General features: G+C 35.8%; 1 protein-coding gene across 1 annotated transcript in view; it reads right to left on the bottom strand.

The window, feature by feature from the left end:
• The window catches only part of LOC102805686 (uncharacterized), a 45,775-nt gene extending 32,103 nt beyond the window's left edge, over positions 1-13,672 (bottom strand). The window contains exons 1-2 of the mRNA XM_085508661.1: positions 13,461-13,672; positions 9,235-9,386 (exon numbers count right to left, since the gene is read on the bottom strand). Of these exons, the coding sequence (XP_085364787.1) occupies positions 9,235-9,386; positions 13,461-13,667 (359 nt within the window). The 5' untranslated portion in view covers positions 13,668-13,672. The remainder of the gene's footprint in view (positions 1-9,234; positions 9,387-13,460) is intronic.
• Between the last annotated feature and the right edge of the window lie 7,047 nt (positions 13,673-20,719).

The raw sequence follows: 20,719 nt of genomic DNA, 5'->3' as shown, positions 1-20,719 counted from the left end.
ACACAACAAATATACGATATTAGCTCTAATCTTAGTCTGTACTTGGTGTAGCCAGAACACAACAAATATACGATATTAGCTCTAATCTTTGCCTGTACTTGGTGTAGCCAGAACACAACAAATATACGATATTAGCTCTAATCATTGCCTGTACTTGGTGTAGCCAGAACACAACAAATATACGATATTAGCTCTAATCATTGCCTGTACTTGGTGTAGCCAGAACACAACAAATATACGATATTAGCTCTAATCATTGCCTGTACTTGGTGTAGACAGAACACAACAAATATACAATATTAGCTCTAATCTTAGTCTGTACTTGGTGTAGCCAGAACACAACAAATATACGATATTAGCTCTAATCTTTGCCTGTACTTGGTGTAGCCAGAACACAACAAATATACGATATTAGCTCTAATCATTGCCTGTACTTGGTGTAGCCAGAACACAACAAATATACGATATTAACTCTAATCATTGCCTGTACTTGGTGTAGCCAGAACACAACAAATATACGATATTAGCTCTAATCTTTGCCTGTACTTGGTGTAGCCAGAACACAACAAATATACGATATTAGCTCTAATCATTGCCTGTACTTGGTGTAGCCAGAACACAACAAATATACAATATTAGCTCTAATCTTAGTCTGTACTTGGTGTAGCCAGAACACAACAAATATACGATATTAGCTCTAATCATTGCCTGTACTTGGTGTAGCCAGAACACAACAAATATACAATATTAGCTCTAATCATAGTCTGTACTTGGTGTAGCCAGAACACAACAAATATACGATATTAGCTCTAATCATTGCCTGTACTTGGTGTAGCCAGAACACAACAAATATATGATATTAGCTCTAATCTTTGCCTGTACTTGGTGTAGCCAGAACACAACAAATATACGATATTAGCTCTAATCTTAGTCCGTACTTGGTGTAGCCAGAACACAACAAATATACGATATTAACTCTAATCTTTGCCTGTACTTGGTGTAGCCAGAACACAACAAATATACGATATTAGCTCTAATCATTGCCTGTACTTGGTGTAGCCAGAACACAACAAATATACGATATTAGCTCTAATCTTTGCCTGTACTTGGTGTAGCCAGAACACAACAAATATACGATATTAGCTCTAATCTTAGTCTGTACTTGGTGTAGCCAGAACACAACAAATATACGATATTAACTCTAATCTTTGCCTGTACTTGGTGTAGCCAGAACACAACAAATATACGATATTAGCTCTAATCTTAGTCTGTACTTGGTGTAGCCAGAACACAACAAATATACGATATTAGCTCTAATCTTAGTCTGTACTTGGTGTAGCCAGAACACAACAAATATACGATATTAACTCTAATCATTGCCTGTACTTGGTGTAGCCAGAACACAACAAATATACGATATTAGCTCTAATCTTTGCCTGTACTTGGTGTAGCCAGAACACAACAAATATACGATATTAGCTCTAATCTTAGTCTGTACTTGGTGTAGCCAGAACACAACAAATATACGATATTAGCTCTAATCTTAGTCTGTACTTGGTGTAGCCAGAACACAACAAATATATGATATTAACTCTAATCATTGCCTGTACTTGGTGTAGCCAGAACACAACAAATATACGATATTAACTCTAATCATTGCCTGTACTTGGTGTAGACAGAACACAACAAATATACGATATTAGCTCTAATCATTGCCTGTACTTGGTGTAGACAGAACACAACAAATATACAATATTAGCTCTAATCTTAGTCTGTACTTGGTGTAGCCAGAACACAACAAATATACGATATTAGCTCTAATCTTTGCCTGTACTTGGTGTAGCCAGAACACAACAAATATACGATATTAGCTCTAATCATTGCCTGTACTTGGTGTAGCCAGAACACAACAAATATACGATATTAGCTCTAATCATTGCCTGTACTTGGTGTAGCCAGAACACAACAAATATACGATATTAGCTCTAATCTTTGCCTGTACTTGGTGTAGCCAGAACACAACAAATATACGATATTAACTCTAATCATTGCCTGTACTTGGTGTAGCCAGAACACAACAAATATACAATATTAGCTCTAATCTTAGTCTGTACTTGGTGTAGCCAGAACACAACAAATATACGATATTAGCTCTAATCTTTGCCTGTACTTGGTGTAGCCAGAACACAACAAATATACGATATTAGCTCTAATCATTGCCTGTACTTGGTGTAGCCAGAACACAACAAATATACAATATTAGCTCTAATCTTAGTCTGTACTTGGTGTAGCCAGAACACAACAAATATACGATATTAGCTCTAATCATTGCCTGTACTTGGTGTAGCCAGAACACAACAAATATACAATATTAGCTCTAATCTTAGTCTGTACTTGGTGTAGCCAGAACACAACAAATATACGATATTAGCTCTAATCATTGCCTGTACTTGGTGTAGCCAGAACACAACAAATATACGATATTAGCTCTAATCTTTGCCTGTACTTGGTGTAGCCAGAACACAACAAATATACGATATTAGCTCTAATCTTAGTCTGTACTTGGTGTAGCCAGAACACAACAAATATACGATATTAACTCTAATCATTGCCTGTACTTGGTGTAGCCAGAACACAACAAATATACGATATTAACTCTAATCATTGCCTGTACTTGGTGTAGCCAGAACACAACAAATATACGATATTAGCTCTAATCTTTGCCTGTACTTGGTGTAGCCAGAACACAACAAATATACGATATTAGCTCTAATCATTGACCGTACTTGGTGTAGCCAGAACACAACAAATATACGATATTAGCTCTAATCTTTGCCTGTACTTGGTGTAGCCAGAACACAACAAATATACGATATTAGCTCTAATCATTGCCTGTACTTGGTGTAGCCAGAACACAACAAATATACAATATTAGCTCTAATCTTAGTCTGTACTTGGTGTAGCCAGAACACAACAAATATATGATATTAGCTCTAATCATTGCCTGTACTTGGTGTAGCCAGAACACAACAAATATACAATATTAGCTCTAATCATTGCCTGTACTTGGTGTAGCCAGAACACAACAAATATACGATATTAGCTCTAATCATTGCCTGTACTTGGTGTAGCCAGAACACAACAAATATACGATATTAGCTCTAATCTTAGTCTGTACTTGGTGTAGCCAGAACACAACAAATATACGATATTAGCTCTAATCTTAGTCTGTACTTGGTGTAGCCAGAACACAACAAATATACGATATTAGCTCTAATCTTAGTCTGTACTTGGTGTAGCCAGAACACAACAAATATACGATATTAACTCTAATCATTGCCTGTACTTGGTGTAGCCAGAACACAACAAATATACGATATTAGCTCTAATCTTTGCCTGTACTTGGTGTAGCCAGAACACAACAAATATACGATATTAGCTCTAATCTTAGTCTGTACTTGGTGTAGCCAGAACACAACAAATATACGATATTAGCTCTAATCTTAGTCTGTACTTGGTGTAGCCAGAACACAACAAATATATGATATTAACTCTAATCATTGCCTGTACTTGGTGTAGCCAGAACACAACAAATATACGATATTAACTCTAATCATTGCCTGTACTTGGTGTAGACAGAACACAACAAATATACGATATTAGCTCTAATCATTGCCTGTACTTGGTGTAGACAGAACACAACAAATATACAATATTAGCTCTAATCTTAGTCTGTACTTGGTGTAGCCAGAACACAACAAATATACGATATTAGCTCTAATCTTTGCCTGTACTTGGTGTAGCCAGAACACAACAAATATACGATATTAGCTCTAATCATTGCCTGTACTTGGTGTAGCCAGAACACAACAAATATACGATATTAGCTCTAATCATTGCCTGTACTTGGTGTAGCCAGAACACAACAAATATACGATATTAGCTCTAATCATTGCCTGTACTTGGTGTAGACAGAACACAACAAATATACAATATTAGCTCTAATCTTAGTCTGTACTTGGTGTAGCCAGAACACAACAAATATACGATATTAGCTCTAATCTTTGCCTGTACTTGGTGTAGCCAGAACACAACAAATATACGATATTAGCTCTAATCATTGCCTGTACTTGGTGTAGCCAGAACACAACAAATATACGATATTAACTCTAATCATTGCCTGTACTTGGTGTAGCCAGAACACAACAAATATACGATATTAGCTCTAATCTTTGCCTGTACTTGGTGTAGCCAGAACACAACAAATATACGATATTAGCTCTAATCATTGCCTGTACTTGGTGTAGCCAGAACACAACAAATATACAATATTAGCTCTAATCTTAGTCTGTACTTGGTGTAGCCAGAACACAACAAATATACGATATTAGCTCTAATCATTGCCTGTACTTGGTGTAGCCAGAACACAACAAATATACAATATTAGCTCTAATCATAGTCTGTACTTGGTGTAGCCAGAACACAACAAATATACGATATTAGCTCTAATCATTGCCTGTACTTGGTGTAGCCAGAACACAACAAATATATGATATTAGCTCTAATCTTTGCCTGTACTTGGTGTAGCCAGAACACAACAAATATACGATATTAGCTCTAATCTTAGTCCGTACTTGGTGTAGCCAGAACACAACAAATATACGATATTAACTCTAATCTTTGCCTGTACTTGGTGTAGCCAGAACACAACAAATATACGATATTAGCTCTAATCATTGCCTGTACTTGGTGTAGCCAGAACACAACAAATATACGATATTAGCTCTAATCTTTGCCTGTACTTGGTGTAGCCAGAACACAACAAATATACGATATTAGCTCTAATCTTAGTCTGTACTTGGTGTAGCCAGAACACAACAAATATACGATATTAACTCTAATCTTTGCCTGTACTTGGTGTAGCCAGAACACAACAAATATACGATATTAGCTCTAATCATTGCCTGTACTTGGTGTAGCCAGAACACAACAAATATACGATATTAGCTCTAATCTTTGCCTGTACTTGGTGTAGCCAGAACACAACAAATATACGATATTAGCTCTAATCATTGCCTGTACTTGGTGTAGCCAGAACACAACAAATATACGATATTAGCTCTAATCATTGCCTGTACTTGGTGTAGCCAGAACACAACAAATATACGATATTAGCTCTAATCATTGCCTGTACTTGGTGTAGCCAGAACACAACAAATATACGATATTAACTCTAATCTTTGCCTGTACTTGGTGTAGCCAGAACACAACAAATATACGATATTAGCTCTAATCATTGCCTGTACTTGGTGTAGCCAGAACACAACAAATATACGATATTAGCTCTAATCTTAGTCTGTACTTGGTGTAGCCAGAACACAACAAATATACGATATTAGCTCTAATCTTAGTCTGTACTTAGTGTAGCCAGAACACAACAAATATACGATATTAGCTCTAATCATTGCCTGTACTTAGTGTAGCCAGAACACAACAAATATACGATATTAACTCTAATCTTTGCCTGTACTTGGTGTAGCCAGAACACAACAAATATACGATATTAACTCTAATCTTTGCCTGTACTTGGTGTAGCCAGAACACAACAAATATACGATATTAGCTCTAATCATTGCCTGTACTTGGTGTAGCCAGAACACAACAAATATACAATATTAGCTCTAATCTTAGTCTGTACTTGGTGTAGCCAGAACACAACAAATATACGATATTAGCTCTAATCATTGCCTGTACTTGGTGTAGCCAGAACACAACAAATATACGATATTAACTCTAATCATTGCCTGTACTTGGTGTAGCCAGAACACAACAAATATACGATATTAACTCTAATCATTGCCTGTACTTGGTGTAGCCAGAACACAACAAATATACGATATTAATTCTAATCTTTGCCTGTACTTGGTGTAGCCAGAACACAACAAATATACGATATTAGCTCTAATCATTGCCTGTACTTGGTGTAGCCAGAACACAACAAATATACGATATTAACTCTAATCATTGCCTGTACTTGGTGTAGCCAGAACACAACAAATATACGATATTAACTCTAATCATTGCCTGTACTTGGTGTAGCCAGAACACAACAAATATACGATATTAACTCTAATCATTGCCTGTACTTGGTGTAGCCAGAACACAACAAATATACAATATTAGCTCTAATCATTGCCTGTACTTGGTGTAGCCAGAACACAACAAATATACGATATTAACTCTAATCATTGCCTGTACTTGGTGTAGCCAGAACACAACAAATATACGATATTAGCTCTAATCTTTGCCTGTACTTGGTGTAGCCAGAACACAACAAATATACAATATTAGCTCTAATCTTTGCCTGTACTTGGTGTAGCCAGAACACAACAAATATACGATATTAGCTCTAATCTTTGCCTGTACTTGGTGTAGCCAGAATATACGATATTACATGTAACTCTAATCATTGCCTGTACTTGGTGTAGCCAGAACACAACAAATATACGATATTAACTCTAATCATTGCCTGTACTTGGTGTAGCCAGAACACAACAAATATACGATATTAGCTCTAATCTTTGCCTGTACTTGGTGTAGCCAGAACACAACAAATATACGATATTAGCTCTAATCTTAGTCTGTACTTGGTGTAGCCAGAACACAACAAATATACGATATTAACTCTAATCATTGCCTGTACTTGGTGTAGCCAGAACACAACAAATATACGATATTAACTCTAATCATTGCCTGTACTTGGTGTAGCCAGAACACAACAAATATACGATATTAGCTCTAATCTTTGCCTGTACTTGGTGTAGCCAGAACACAACAAATATACGATATTAGCTCTAATCATTGCCTGTACTTGGTGTAGCCAGAACACAACAAATATACGATATTAGCTCTAATCTTTGCCTGTACTTGGTGTAGCCAGAACACAACAAATATACGATATTAGCTCTAATCTTAGTCTGTACTTGGTGTAGCCAGAACACAACAAATATATGATATTAGCTCTAATCATTGCCTGTACTTGGTGTAGCCAGAACACAACAAATATACGATATTAACTCTAATCATTGCCTGTACTTGGTGTAGCCAGAACACAACAAATATACGATATTAGCTCTAATCATTGCCTGTACTTGGTGTAGCCAGAACACAACAAATATACGATATTAGCTCTAATCTTAGTCTGTACTTGGTGTAGCCAGAACACAACAAATATATGATATTAGCTCTAATCATTGCCTGTACTTGGTGTAGCCAGAACACAACAAATATACGATATTAACTCTAATCTTAGTCTGTACTTAGTGTAGCCAGAACACAACAAATATACGATATTAGCTCTAATCTTAGCCTGTACTTGGTGTAGCCAGAACACAACAAATATACGATATTAGCTCTAATCATTGCCTGTACTTGGTGTAGCCAGAACACAACAAATATACGATATTAGCTCTAATCTTAGTCTGTACTTGGTGTAGCCAGAACACAACAAATATACGATATTAGCTCTAATCTTTGCCTGTACTTGGTGTAGCCAGAACACAACAAATATACGATATTAGCTCTAATCTTTGCCTGTACTTAGTGTAGCCAGAACACAACAAATATACAATATTAGCTCTAATCTTAGTCTGTACTTGGTGTAGCCAGAACACAACAAATATACGATATTAGCTCTAATCTTTGCCTGTACTTAGTGTAGCCAGAACACAACAAATATACAATATTAGCTCTAATCTTAGTCTGTACTTGGTGTAGCCAGTACACAACAAATATACGATATTAGCTCTAATCTTTGCCTGTACTTGGTGTAGCCAGAACACAACAAATATACGATATTAGCTCTAATCATTGCCTGTACTTGGTGTAGCCAGAACACAACAAATATACGATATTAACTCTAATCATTGCCTGTACTTGGTGTAGCCAGAACACAACAAATATACGATATTAACTCTAATCATTGCCTGTACTTGGTGTAGCCAGAACACAACAAATATACGATATTAGCTCTAATCATTGCCTGTACTTGGTGTAGCCAGAACACAACAAATATACGATATTAACTCTAATCTTAGTCTGTACTTGGTGTAGCCAGAACACAACAAATATACGATATTAACTCTAATCATTGCCTGTACTTAGTGTAGCCAGAACACAACAAATATACGATATTAGCTCTAATCATTGCCTGTACTTGGTGTAGCCAGAACACAACAAATATACGATATTAGCTCTAATCATTGCCTGTACTTGGTGTAGCCAGAACACAACAAATATACGATATTAACTCTAATCATTGCCTGTACTTGGTGTAGCCAGAACACAACAAATATACGATATTAACTCTAATCATTGCCTGTACTTGGTGTAGCCAGAACACAAAAAATATACGATATTAACTCTAATCTTAGTCTGTACTTGGTGTAGCCAGAACACAACAAATATACGATATTAGCTCTAATCATTGCCTGTACTTGGTGTAGCCAGAACACAACAAATATACGATATTAACTCTATTCATTGCCTGTACTTAGTGTAGCCAGAACACAACAAATATACGATATTAACTCTAATCATTGCCTGTACTTGGTGTAGCCAGAACACAACAAATATACGATATTAGCTCTAATCTTAGTCTGTACTTGGTGTAGCCAGAACACAACAAATATACGATATTAGCTCTAATCATTGCCTGTACTTGGTGTAGCCAGAACACAACAAATATACGATATTAGCTCTAATCATTGCCTGTACTTGGTGTAGCCAGAACACAACAAATATACGATATTAGCTCTAATCATTGCCTGTACTTGGTGTAGCCAGAACACAACAAATATACGATATTAACTCTAATCATTGCCTGTACCGGTACTTGGTGTAGCCAGAACACAACAAATATACGATATTAACTCTAATCTTAGTCTGTACTTGGTGTAGCCAGAACACAACAAATATACGATATTAGCTCTAATCTTAGTCTGTACTTGGTGTAGCCAGAACACAACAAATATACGATATTAGCTCTAATCTTAGTCTGTACTTGGTGTAGCCAGAACACAACAAATATACGATATTAGCTCTAATCATTGCCTGTACTTAGTGTAGCCAGAACACAACAAATATACGATATTAGCTCTAATCTTAGTCTGTACTTAGTGTAGCCAGATCACAACAAATATCAACCTTGTAAAGTAGATTTGAAATTGTACTTACCTACTTATTGTAAATAAACTCCCAAGCGTATAAAGAAGTGCAAATTTTCTGGCTTTAAGTACTATAAATGGAGCAAACATTCCTGCTACCACAAAACAAAATACACCAGCAAGTAAAAGACCCATGAAACCTATAATACGCTGCTTTTTACTCTGAAATAAAACAAGTGAAAAAAAATTAACAATAAGTATCAGTACCATCAAAATTTTCATTTTAGCAACAGAAATTTGCATCCAGTAAACTATTAATTTTGTTGTTTGTGTAAACTAAACAATACTTGCATGTATGAAGAGTTCATTCCAAGCTGTAATTCTACAATTCTCCATAATTGAAATAATTTTGCCATATTCATCATGCAACCCTTAATTAATTATTCACAATTATTGGTACGATGTCGCATTTTTCAAAAGACAATGCATATTTTTTAATAAGTAATTTAATTTCTATATTTTTCAAATAATTTTCCATAAGCACAGATCAAACAATTAATACCCAGGAACATCATAATATGCATTTTTTACATATTTACAATGAAATTATGAATCTGTGCATTATATTGTTTTAACATCCACTAAAAACTACTGTCAACTGCTTCAATTGGCAAAAGTGGGTGAAAACTACTTAATTTCGTAGCAGTGAAAACTCATCTAAGGTAAAAATGAAACACGGTGTCAGTGACATGCATGCAGTACAAATTTTGCGAGAAATTAATAAGTTTTATTAAAAATGTTAGATGAAGTGGATGGTTGCAATAATTGGAATAAAAAGTTTATTTGTAAGCATTTAATACACCGTAATAAATAGGAGTATTAAAACAATTGATCACAGTGTTTATTTTAAAAGTGTCACATGTAATTATTTATCTGGACACGTTACCAACTTTTCAGGTTTTTCACCCAATGCAAAATATTGGTTTGGAAATATTTTGAACATGATCATGACAGTTCTGCAATTCACTTAAAGTGGGGGAGTCGTCGCCTGTGCATGTGTCAGATGGCCATAGCAGATCTTTGTTTACAAACAATCGTCTACGACTCTCTCGCTTTAAAGTGTTATTCTCAATTCTGGTAGTAATTTTAAATCAGGATGGTCAAAATTAATTTAATTAGTAGCACCCAATCTTAAACAGGACATATCTGAAAAGAAGGTTTATAGGGTGTTGTGGCAGCTATATTACTGTACTCGACCGCATTAGCGCCCAGGGGCCTCAACTCAGAAAATCACGATTTTTTAGGGGTGGGCGCTTACCCGAGACCCCCCTTGAAAAAGAGTGCAAATGAAAATTTGTATTCATCAAGTGACAGATTACGTCTTTGAGGAAAAATCAAATTACTAACTTAGTTGCGTCGTCATTGATTTTCACAATGAAGAAACAGAATTGATCACAAAAAATACGCACATTTTATTAAAATATTAATTACATACCACCATAATTTACGGAATTAAAAACATTTGAGTCTGTTGGAACACAGTCAAAGTCAAAATTGTCATATTATTTCCACTGACGAAGTTGTTGGATCGTACGCAAACTCTCGATGAAAATCACTTTCCGCCATGATGCATTTGCAGATTTGACCTACAGCAACGTCCTTTGACCTAATGGGTCAAGTTGGTTATTAACTAATCAGAATGCTGTATTTGACTGACGCAATTCTTCGGAAATTCCCGAAGACTTTCCGGAAACGCAATGCAGAAGTGAATTATAGATGTTGAAGTACGATCTGTTGGAATTGATTTCAGCGAATAAACGACATGGTTTTTCCAAACAACTAGTAACTAGCCATTTTTGAGAGGTAAACTGAATATGGCATGAAATATTTATCGCATTTTACTTGTATTAACAGGTCATTGTCGAAGCGTAGTTTACGCACGGTTACCGTGTTCTACGCATTCACAACATGTTTACAGCGATCGATATCCACGCTGTATCATATAAAAAACGATTACCAAGATTCCTTACGCAAGACCAAGTTTTAAATTAGTTGCAATTTGAAGGGATGGGCGCTTTGCCTAATGTGACCCCAAGTATAAAAATTGCCCAAAAGTGGGGGGGGTGGGCGCTTGCCCGGGCATGGACGCTAACGCTGTCGAGTATAGTAATTATTATTTGTAGCTGGGGTCAAACTTTGTTTGTATTTCTATTTTATTACCGACAATTGATTTCTAGTTTTGACACATGTTACATGACAAATAAGCCATCTGTCACATTACACTTTTTATGACAATGATACCATATCCGAGGAGGCTACATCTCTTTCATTAAGTAGGAATTAGGTGCACACATTGCTGTGACAGGCAGTTTACACCAAAATATAGAACAAGAATTACTCACTGTGTTTGATAATTTTATTAGATTTGATGTTGTTAAGATATTCACTAGGTTTTAAATTCAGGATTAGTTTGTGATGGAAACAATACCTTCTATTGGTAATTTGAATATACACTGGCACATTTAGCTATCAGCGAAACAAAAGTTAAATCCAGCTAATAATCAAGCCGTAAACATTAACAGGGTTTTTTCAAGAAAATAACTGCAAGAGGGAGCACTGCAATTTAGCGGTGTCACCAAATGGGGAGATAGGGTTCTCCCTACCAGGGTGTGGAGGTTTTGATAATTCTAAGTTAAAATTGAGCATTCTATGGTTTCCTTGGGGTCAAAATTACTATCAGACAGGTCACAGTTGAAGACTGTGGCCACATGTGATCCCCAGTCAATTAGAATTTTATGGTTGCCAAAGGATCTGCTCCCCAGGGTAAGGGGGTGCATGGCTATGGCATGAGGGCACTGCGCCTCTGTTCCCTTGTTTAAAAAAATCCCTGCATTAAACTAAGTGTAATACAACCACAAGTTGTCTGATGCGTCACACAGATTGCTGCATCACATTTTATGTGTAGTAGAAATATGTATTACAAACACACATTGCCTGATGTCTAAGCTGCTGTATTCAATGGTAATGTATTTTGCACTTAGGATTACCCAAAACAGATTTTTTGGATGGACTAACTAGACTGTACTGGACAGGGATAAAATGAGATAAGATTATATTCAATGAGTGATATCATATTTATTAAACATGTGTAGTAATTGTAATATGTTCCGCACCTTTGACAAAAATTTAATGAATACAATATTACATGGTTAATCAGCTGCATATAAACAAATAATTAATTTTCGAACCTACCCGGTATCAATTTATTTACAGTTATAGAAACACATTGGCAACATTTTAACTAAATTGTGGGCTATCTCTATCAGCGGTCTTCATGCATCCTAACAGTATAACAGTAGTGGCGGTTCAGTGCAGAAAACAAATTTATAGCATTGCTACTATAAGGTTGGGAAAATTTGAAACGGCAAAATCCTCAAATGTGATTTAAAACAAAAACGTATATTGATCAATGCATCAAACTATCAAAGAAAATTCAGATTTCACAAAAATAATTTGTCTGGTCATTAAACAAGCCATTCATGTATTTTTTGAAGGTAACACATCTTTTAGAAGATGGTGACGACCCATTTCTAAGATGCAAGATTTGCCACTTAAAGAGTGAAATATAGAAAATATCACATGGCTTTATGTCACTGCCACTGCATGATAAAAAATAGCATAAGATAGTACAGAATCAACCTATTTAGTGTTTTTAACAATGGAAGTTTAAAAGTCTGAGTGTGGATGGCTGTGAAGTCACCGCTGAGGAATAAACACCCAGCAAGGGGCAACCCAGTTAGCATGTAAAAGTGGAAATTCCGAAAAACAACTTTGCGACACATCACGGAACACCACACAATTATAGCCAATTCAATTGTTTTGATTGGATTTGAATAAAACGTTTGATAAATTTGTTATAAACTAATTACAAAATACGGAAATGGCTTTTTTTGAAAGCACTGTATCAGAAGGTAAATTTTAAAACATCTGAATACATTCTACATTGATACACGACATGTTCTAAATCATTCATTTTAAATACGGTAGTTCTGCGGTTAACGATAAATAACCAAATTCAAATTGAAAACCGGAAATTGCGTCGTCTGCTCAGTCAGTATTTATTTCGTACGTCTTTTAATGAAAAACATTAATTTGGTCATCGAATTTCTCATCTACGCACAAAATATAAATGAGCGATAACAATAAAATTAACAGTTGTGTGGCAGGGTATTACGCGTTGCCACATCTGTCGTTCCACGTAGTATGCTGTGAACCAAAACAAACCGATCGACTCACCAACGACGGACACATCGGATCCTTTTGTGCTTCGTTAAACCACCCGTTGCCATCATCTTCGATCGGTATTTCGACGTCGTCGCTACTGCCGAACCATGAACTTTTACTTTTCGTGTCGTTTGAGGAATTGTCCGTAGGTTTTGAAGCGCTGTTCCCAGATTTCGATGAGGAGAGATAATCCTGGAGTTTAGAACTGAGACTCGCCATTTTGGTGTGTGGTTGTTTGTCTACAGTTTGCTCCAGAAATCATTAGTGTTGAAGTGCGCCCTCTGCTAACACTTATGCAGATACTTTCGTGGTGTTGTGGACATAAAAAATATCATGAAATCAAAAGCTTCTTGTGATGAGAGCTACATTTCACATCTATGAAATAAAAACAGATTTTTCTTTAAAACAAATTTGGTCATTATGTTCCAGTTCAACAAATAATAAACATAAACCAGCATTACCACAATTGCTCTTATAGAAGTACATTTACAGTAAAAGTGCATATAAACCTTAAAGACCTTGTGTCATATTTTTTCTAATAGTTAAACCCATAAACCAATGGCATGCTGAGAATAATAATTTTTCACATATTTTGTAAATGCATAAAAATAAGTTTTTTGTAAATATTTTTTATTTTATACCAAATAAAACCTTTAAAATAGCTCTAGGATCCTATCGCCTAAATAATTCTACAGATAGAAGCTAGTAGATAGTAGACATTTTTTTAACCAACATCTGACAATAAACTACTATCATTGTTAAACTTCCAGGTTCTCACTTTTGTGTACTGTGTTCATACAGCTCACATAGGGTTAATAGCTCCTGTGAGAATCACACTAAGGATGTCTGTTCCACCAAAAATTCAAAATATATTCATGCAGATTAATTCAGCATATATTAAATACTTATAAAGAGGATTTGGTATAAATTTGTAAATATTAAGTTTAAAAATGGAACAGTAGGGATTTTTTTCTTTTGCTCCAACATTTTGGAGGTTTGTTGAATTTGTAAGCAGACTGTGGTGTAAAGTATCATTTGATGGTCTTTATTATTACAGTTTTGTGTACTTGAATGTTGATTTCAAACAACTGTGTGATTTTTTTCTCTGCAGTACATGCTTAAACTTTCTCAAAGATACTATAAAAATAAAAGTTTCTTAAGTAATCTCAATATTGGTTATGCAGCTCAGTGCCCTCGATACTAACACGCAGCAGTTTCTTTTTTATAACTTCCTTGATTGTTGAAAATATTGTGATGATACATTTCAGTCCAGTATGGCCGTCAGGAGTAAAACAGGCAACATACCTGAAAATTAATAACAGTAATATGTAATTACACTTGAAGAGTGTCAGAAATAATGTGTAGCGCTTTGGGTTGGCCATGGTAGATTTAGGTAGGTGCAACAAACGGTATAGAAATCGTGGGAACCAATAAAACAAGCAGCCTCTCGGCTGAGATAGCTCCGCTGTTAGCAATGCACATTTCAATTAAAGAACAGAAGATATCATTAGAAAATGAACAATATGTATAGTATTAAGCAATGGGACTTGCTGTTTTCAACAAGAATTCAAAAATATCACTTTTTACCAAAAATTACAAAAATATTCATCTAGATTAGAGAATTAAAGATATCATTACAAAATGAACAAATATGAGAGAGGTCCACATGTAGTACCTATTTATGTAATATCAAAGCAATTGGACTTGTGGTTTTTAACCAGAAGACGAAAATATCACTTTTTACCAAAAATGACAAAAATATTCAACAAAATTAGAGAATTAAAGATATCATTACAAAATGAACAAGTCTGAGAGAGGTCCACATGTAGTACCTATTTATGTAATATCAAAGCAATTGGACTTGCGGTTTTTAACCAGAAGACGAAAATAACACTTTTTACCAAAAATGACAAAAATATTCACCAAAATTAGAGAATTGAAGATATCAACATGAATTGAACAAATCTAAGAGAGGTCTACTCATGGTACATATACACCAAGTATCAAAGCATTCAGGCTTGTAGTTTTCAAGAAGAAGTCGAAAAAGTAAAACATTGACACGGACGCCGGACGACGGACGCCGACAGACAATCACCGGTTTGAATCACTCATATGATAAGCTCCGCTCGACAAAGTCGAAAAAAAAGATAAACTCTATTAACAACAAAATGATTTATTCAGCAATCGGAACTTATAATTATGTTATGGCGACGTTGATCGCAGGGCAGACCAACGAGCACAAACTGAGACGTTACCAAGCTTTAACAAAGTAATTTCTTAGTCTGACATCGACGGTGATTTTCTCTACAACAGGTAAATAAAACTGCCTAAAAGTAACTTGTCCAACATTGCATTCCTAGCCTAGACCATCCTTTGTACTGTCACTGTAATGATAAATTTCAATAGTTATATGCATTGTACATTACTAGTATATAGTCCATGTTGTATCGCATCATGCGAGGTTGTGTTGATAAAGAGACTGTGACTCTATATATACAATCTACACTCACCAACAAAGCACACATCGTATCTTCTTGTGCTTCGTACAACCACTTGTCGCAATCTTCTTTAATCGGTATTTCGTAATCGCTACTATTCTCCGATTTCGGTGAAGAGAGAAAATTCTGTAGTTCAGAACTGTAAAGGTGGGTCATGATGGTGTGGGGATGTTTGCCTACCTCGATGACCTAATGCCCAAACCTCTTGCCCCCATAAATTATGAAGTGCGCCCTCTGTTAACGCTAGTGTACATTCTTTTATTCTCGCCGCAAAATAAATATTTATAAATTCTAATGGAAGTTGAATAAAACCAGCCAATCATCAAGCACAGTGTGCAAGACGTCATTTAAAAACGTTCCAATGTTATTCAGTCGACCAATAGTAAACTCACGTGTCAGTTTGAACCGTAAAATTTATAAATATTTATAAAAATGAAGGGAATACCTTTGTTGCAGTAAAAGAAAAAAGGACACTTATCTAGTACAATCGTTAAAGCGGGAGGGTCGTCACCTGCGCACGCGCGGGAATTGAGTCCCAAGCGATTATAACAACACACGCTAAGAACGCAAAGGCTCGTGGGTACACGCTATGGTTACTTGACGCATGCGCATGGAACGACTGCCCCGCTCTAATATCAGACAAATCATGTTGTGACAACATGTACCGGTACTTGTGATAGCAATGAGGTAGCACAAGATCAGTTCAACATTACCGAAGACAACAATGTAAATATCAAATTTAATAAGTGCTCTATTACACTCGAATCTAATAGCTTAATCCAGAAGACAAGCACGTGAATGAACACAAAAAACGCGACAAAACAATCCACTCAACTACACAGTAAATTTAAACTGCAACTGAATATCACAACCAGCAACCATTTGAATACATATCTGGTCATCACACAACAACTTTTGTCTTTCTGTTTGGTACCCAAGGCGTTCCATGAAGAAATGTTCTTTATTTTCAATTTCAATGGGAATACTGCTTACAGATTCTGTCTTCTAAGGGTGTTTTGGGTTGGGTATGTCTACCCTTCTCTATTTCTACACGACTGCTTATTCTGAAACGAGTCATTATGATTTTATGTTTCAGATTACTTAAGAGCAAATATTGTCCAAAGTATACGAATCTTTAAACTTTATTTAAGTCTAGAACTCTACATACCTTTGTTGGATGTTTTCCCGATTTTTTTTATTTTACTGTGTGGTAATTTTTGAGGTATGGCAGACAAGGACAAATTTGTGACGAGAGAAAATTCTGTAGTTCGAGTATCGGGAACACCAACATTGAATAACACAGGTTCACTAGACAATACCGAACTAACAGCTACTTTAGTTCAAATGTTCAAGTCTAGATAGACAACAACTAATAATAATATAGTAATTCATGTATATAACTAGTAATATTATGAGGGCTGATCACACCATTCAGGAAATCAAGGACAAACTGAAAAAGTTATAAAACTGAATCAACAGCCAACCAACAAAAATACCAAAAGAAAATCAGCAAAACACGCAGAACAGTGGTGTCAAAACAAGCAACAAAGAAGATATAGTGTAAACTAATGAATAAACTAGAGCACATTGAGACAACAAAGCTTTACCCTCCATATTTACCACACAAGATTTGACAAAGTCAAGTACACAGAAACAAAATGATGCGTTCTTCAAACTTCTGCAAGATAGTACATTTACCCAACAACAGTTAGAAAGGAAAGAAGAGGAAATAGAGATATTACAATAAGAAAATGGAAAAAGTAAAGGCGAAATTTACGAAACTAACAACATATTTACAGCCTAATCTTGTCTCCTAATCTATGTCTTACCAACAGAAACACCATTATAAACCTATTGGAAACGCCAGAAGATAATAACAGTTAAAACTATTCAGTCTGTGTAATATAGAAAGAAACATGGAGCAAAAACACCCACACATTAATAGTCGGCGAATCCATGTTGAATAAAACATATCCCAGACTTATGTTCAAGCAAACATTCATCAACACTCTTCGTAGTCGTAAGATAGCAGATATGATGCGTACGTACAGAATTACGCAGTAGAAGATATCCGTAATATTGTTATACATGTAGAATTATCTCTCATGGCTGTACCATCGAGTCATGCACAAAATATTACACTACTAAGATTGTTAACATCAAACAGGAATATCCAGCAACAAAGACCTGCATTTCATCAATCACACAGACAAAAAATAATACTACCATTAACAAGACCATAGATATTCCCAACACAGGAATATCCAGCAACAAAGACCCGCATTTCATCAATCACACAGACAAGAAATAATACTACCATTAACCAGACCATAGATGTTCCCAACACAGGAATATCCAGCAACAAAGACCTGCATTTCATCAGTCACACAGACAAGAAATAATACTACCATTAACCAGACCATAGATATTCCCAACACAGGAATATCCAGCAACAAAGACCTGTAATCCATCAATCACACAGACAAGAAATAATGCTACCATTAACCAGACCATAGATATTCCCAACACAGGAATATCCAGCAACAAAGACCTCCATTTCATCAATCACACAGACAAGAAATAATGCTACCATTAACCAGACCATAGATATTCCCAACACAGGAATATCCAGCAACAAAGACCTGTATTCCATCAATCACACAGACAAGAAATAATGCTACCATTAACCAGACCATAGATATTCCCAACACAGGAATATCCAGCAACAAAGACTTGCATTTCATCAATCACACAGACAAGAAATAATGCTACAATTAACCAGACCATAGATATTCCCAACACAGGAATATCCAGTAACAAAGACCTGCATTCCATCAATCACACAGACAAGAAATAATGCTACCATTAACCAGACCATAGATATTCCCAACACAGGAATATCCAGTAACACAGACCTGCATTCCATCAATCACACAGACAAGAAATAATGCTACCATTAACCAGACCATAGATATTCCCAACACAGGAATATCCAGTAACAAAGACCTGCATTCCATCAATCACACAGACAAGAAATAATGCTACCATTAACCAGACCATAGATATTCCCAACACAGGAATATCCAGTAACAAAGACCTGCATTCCATCAATAACACAGACAAGAAATAATGCTACCATTAACCATACCATAGATATTCCCAACACAGGAATATCCAGTAACAAAGACCTGCATTCCATCAATCACACAGACAAGAAATAATACTACCATTAACCAGACCATGGATATTCCCAACACAGGAATATCCAGTAACAAAGACCTGCATTCCATCAATCACACAGACAAGAAATAATACTACCATTAACCAGACCATAGATATTCCCAACACAGGAATATCCAGTAACAAAGACCTGCATTCCATCAATCACACAGACAAGAAATAATACTACCATTAACCAGATCATAGATATTCCCAACACAGGAATATCCAGTAACAAAGACCTGCATTCCATCAATCACACAGACAAGAAATAATACTACCATTAACCAGACCATAGATATTCCCAACACAGGAATATCCAGTAACAAAGACCTGCATTCCATCAATCACACAGACAAGAAATAATACTACCATTAACCAGACCATAGATATTCCCAACACAGGAATATCCAGCAACAAAGACCTGCATTCCATCAATCACACAGACAAGAAATAATGCTACCATTAACCAGACCATAGATATTCCCAACACAGGAATATCCAGCAACAAAGACATGCATTCCATCAATCACACAGACAAGAAATAATGCTACCATTAACCAGACCATAGATATTCCCAACACAGGAATATCCAGTAACAAAGACCTGTATTCCATCAATCACACAGACAAGAAATAATACTACCATTAACCAGACCATAGATATTCCCAACACAGGAATATCCAGCAACAAAGACCTGCATTCCATCAATCACACAGACAAGTAATAATACTACCATTAACCAGACCATGGATATTCCCAACACAGGAATATCCAGTAACAAAGACCTGCATTCCATCAATCACACAGACAAGAAATAATACTACCATTAACCAGACCATAGATATTCCCAACACAGGAATATCCAGTAACAAAGACCTGCATTCCATCAATCACACAGACAAGAAATAATACTACCATTAACCAGATCATAGATATTCCCAACACAGGAATATCCAGTAACAAAGACCTGCATTCCATCATTCACACAGACAAGAAATAATACTACCATTAACCAGACCATAGATATTCCCAACACAGGAATATCCAGTAACAAAGACCTGCATTCCATCAATCACACAGACAAGAAATAATACTACCATTAACCAGACCATAGATATTCCCAACACAGGAATATCCAGCAACAAAGACCTGCATTCCATCAATCACACAGACAAGAAATAATGCTACCATTAACCAGACCATAGATATTCCCAACACAGGAATATCCAGCAACAAAGACATGCATTCCATCAATCACACAGACAAGAAATAATGCTACCATTAACCAGACCATAGATATTCCCAACACAGGAATATCCAGTAACAAAGACCTGTATTCCATCAATCACACAGACAAGAAATAATACTACCATTAACCAGACCATAGATATTCCCAACACAGGAATATCCAGCAACAAAGACCTGCATTCCATCAATCACACAGACAAGTAATAATACTACCATTAACCAGACCATAGATATTCCCAACACAGGAATATCCAGTAACAAAGACCTGCGTTCCATTAATCACACAGACAAGAAATATTACTA

Source organism: Saccoglossus kowalevskii, chromosome 15 (assembly GCF_978046115.1).
Source record: "Saccoglossus kowalevskii chromosome 15, keSacKowa6.1, whole genome shotgun sequence".
Lineage (NCBI taxonomy): Eukaryota > Metazoa > Hemichordata > Enteropneusta > Harrimaniidae > Saccoglossus > Saccoglossus kowalevskii.
Note: the sequence above shows the minus strand (reverse complement) of the source record. Positions and strands in the feature narration are given on the sequence as shown.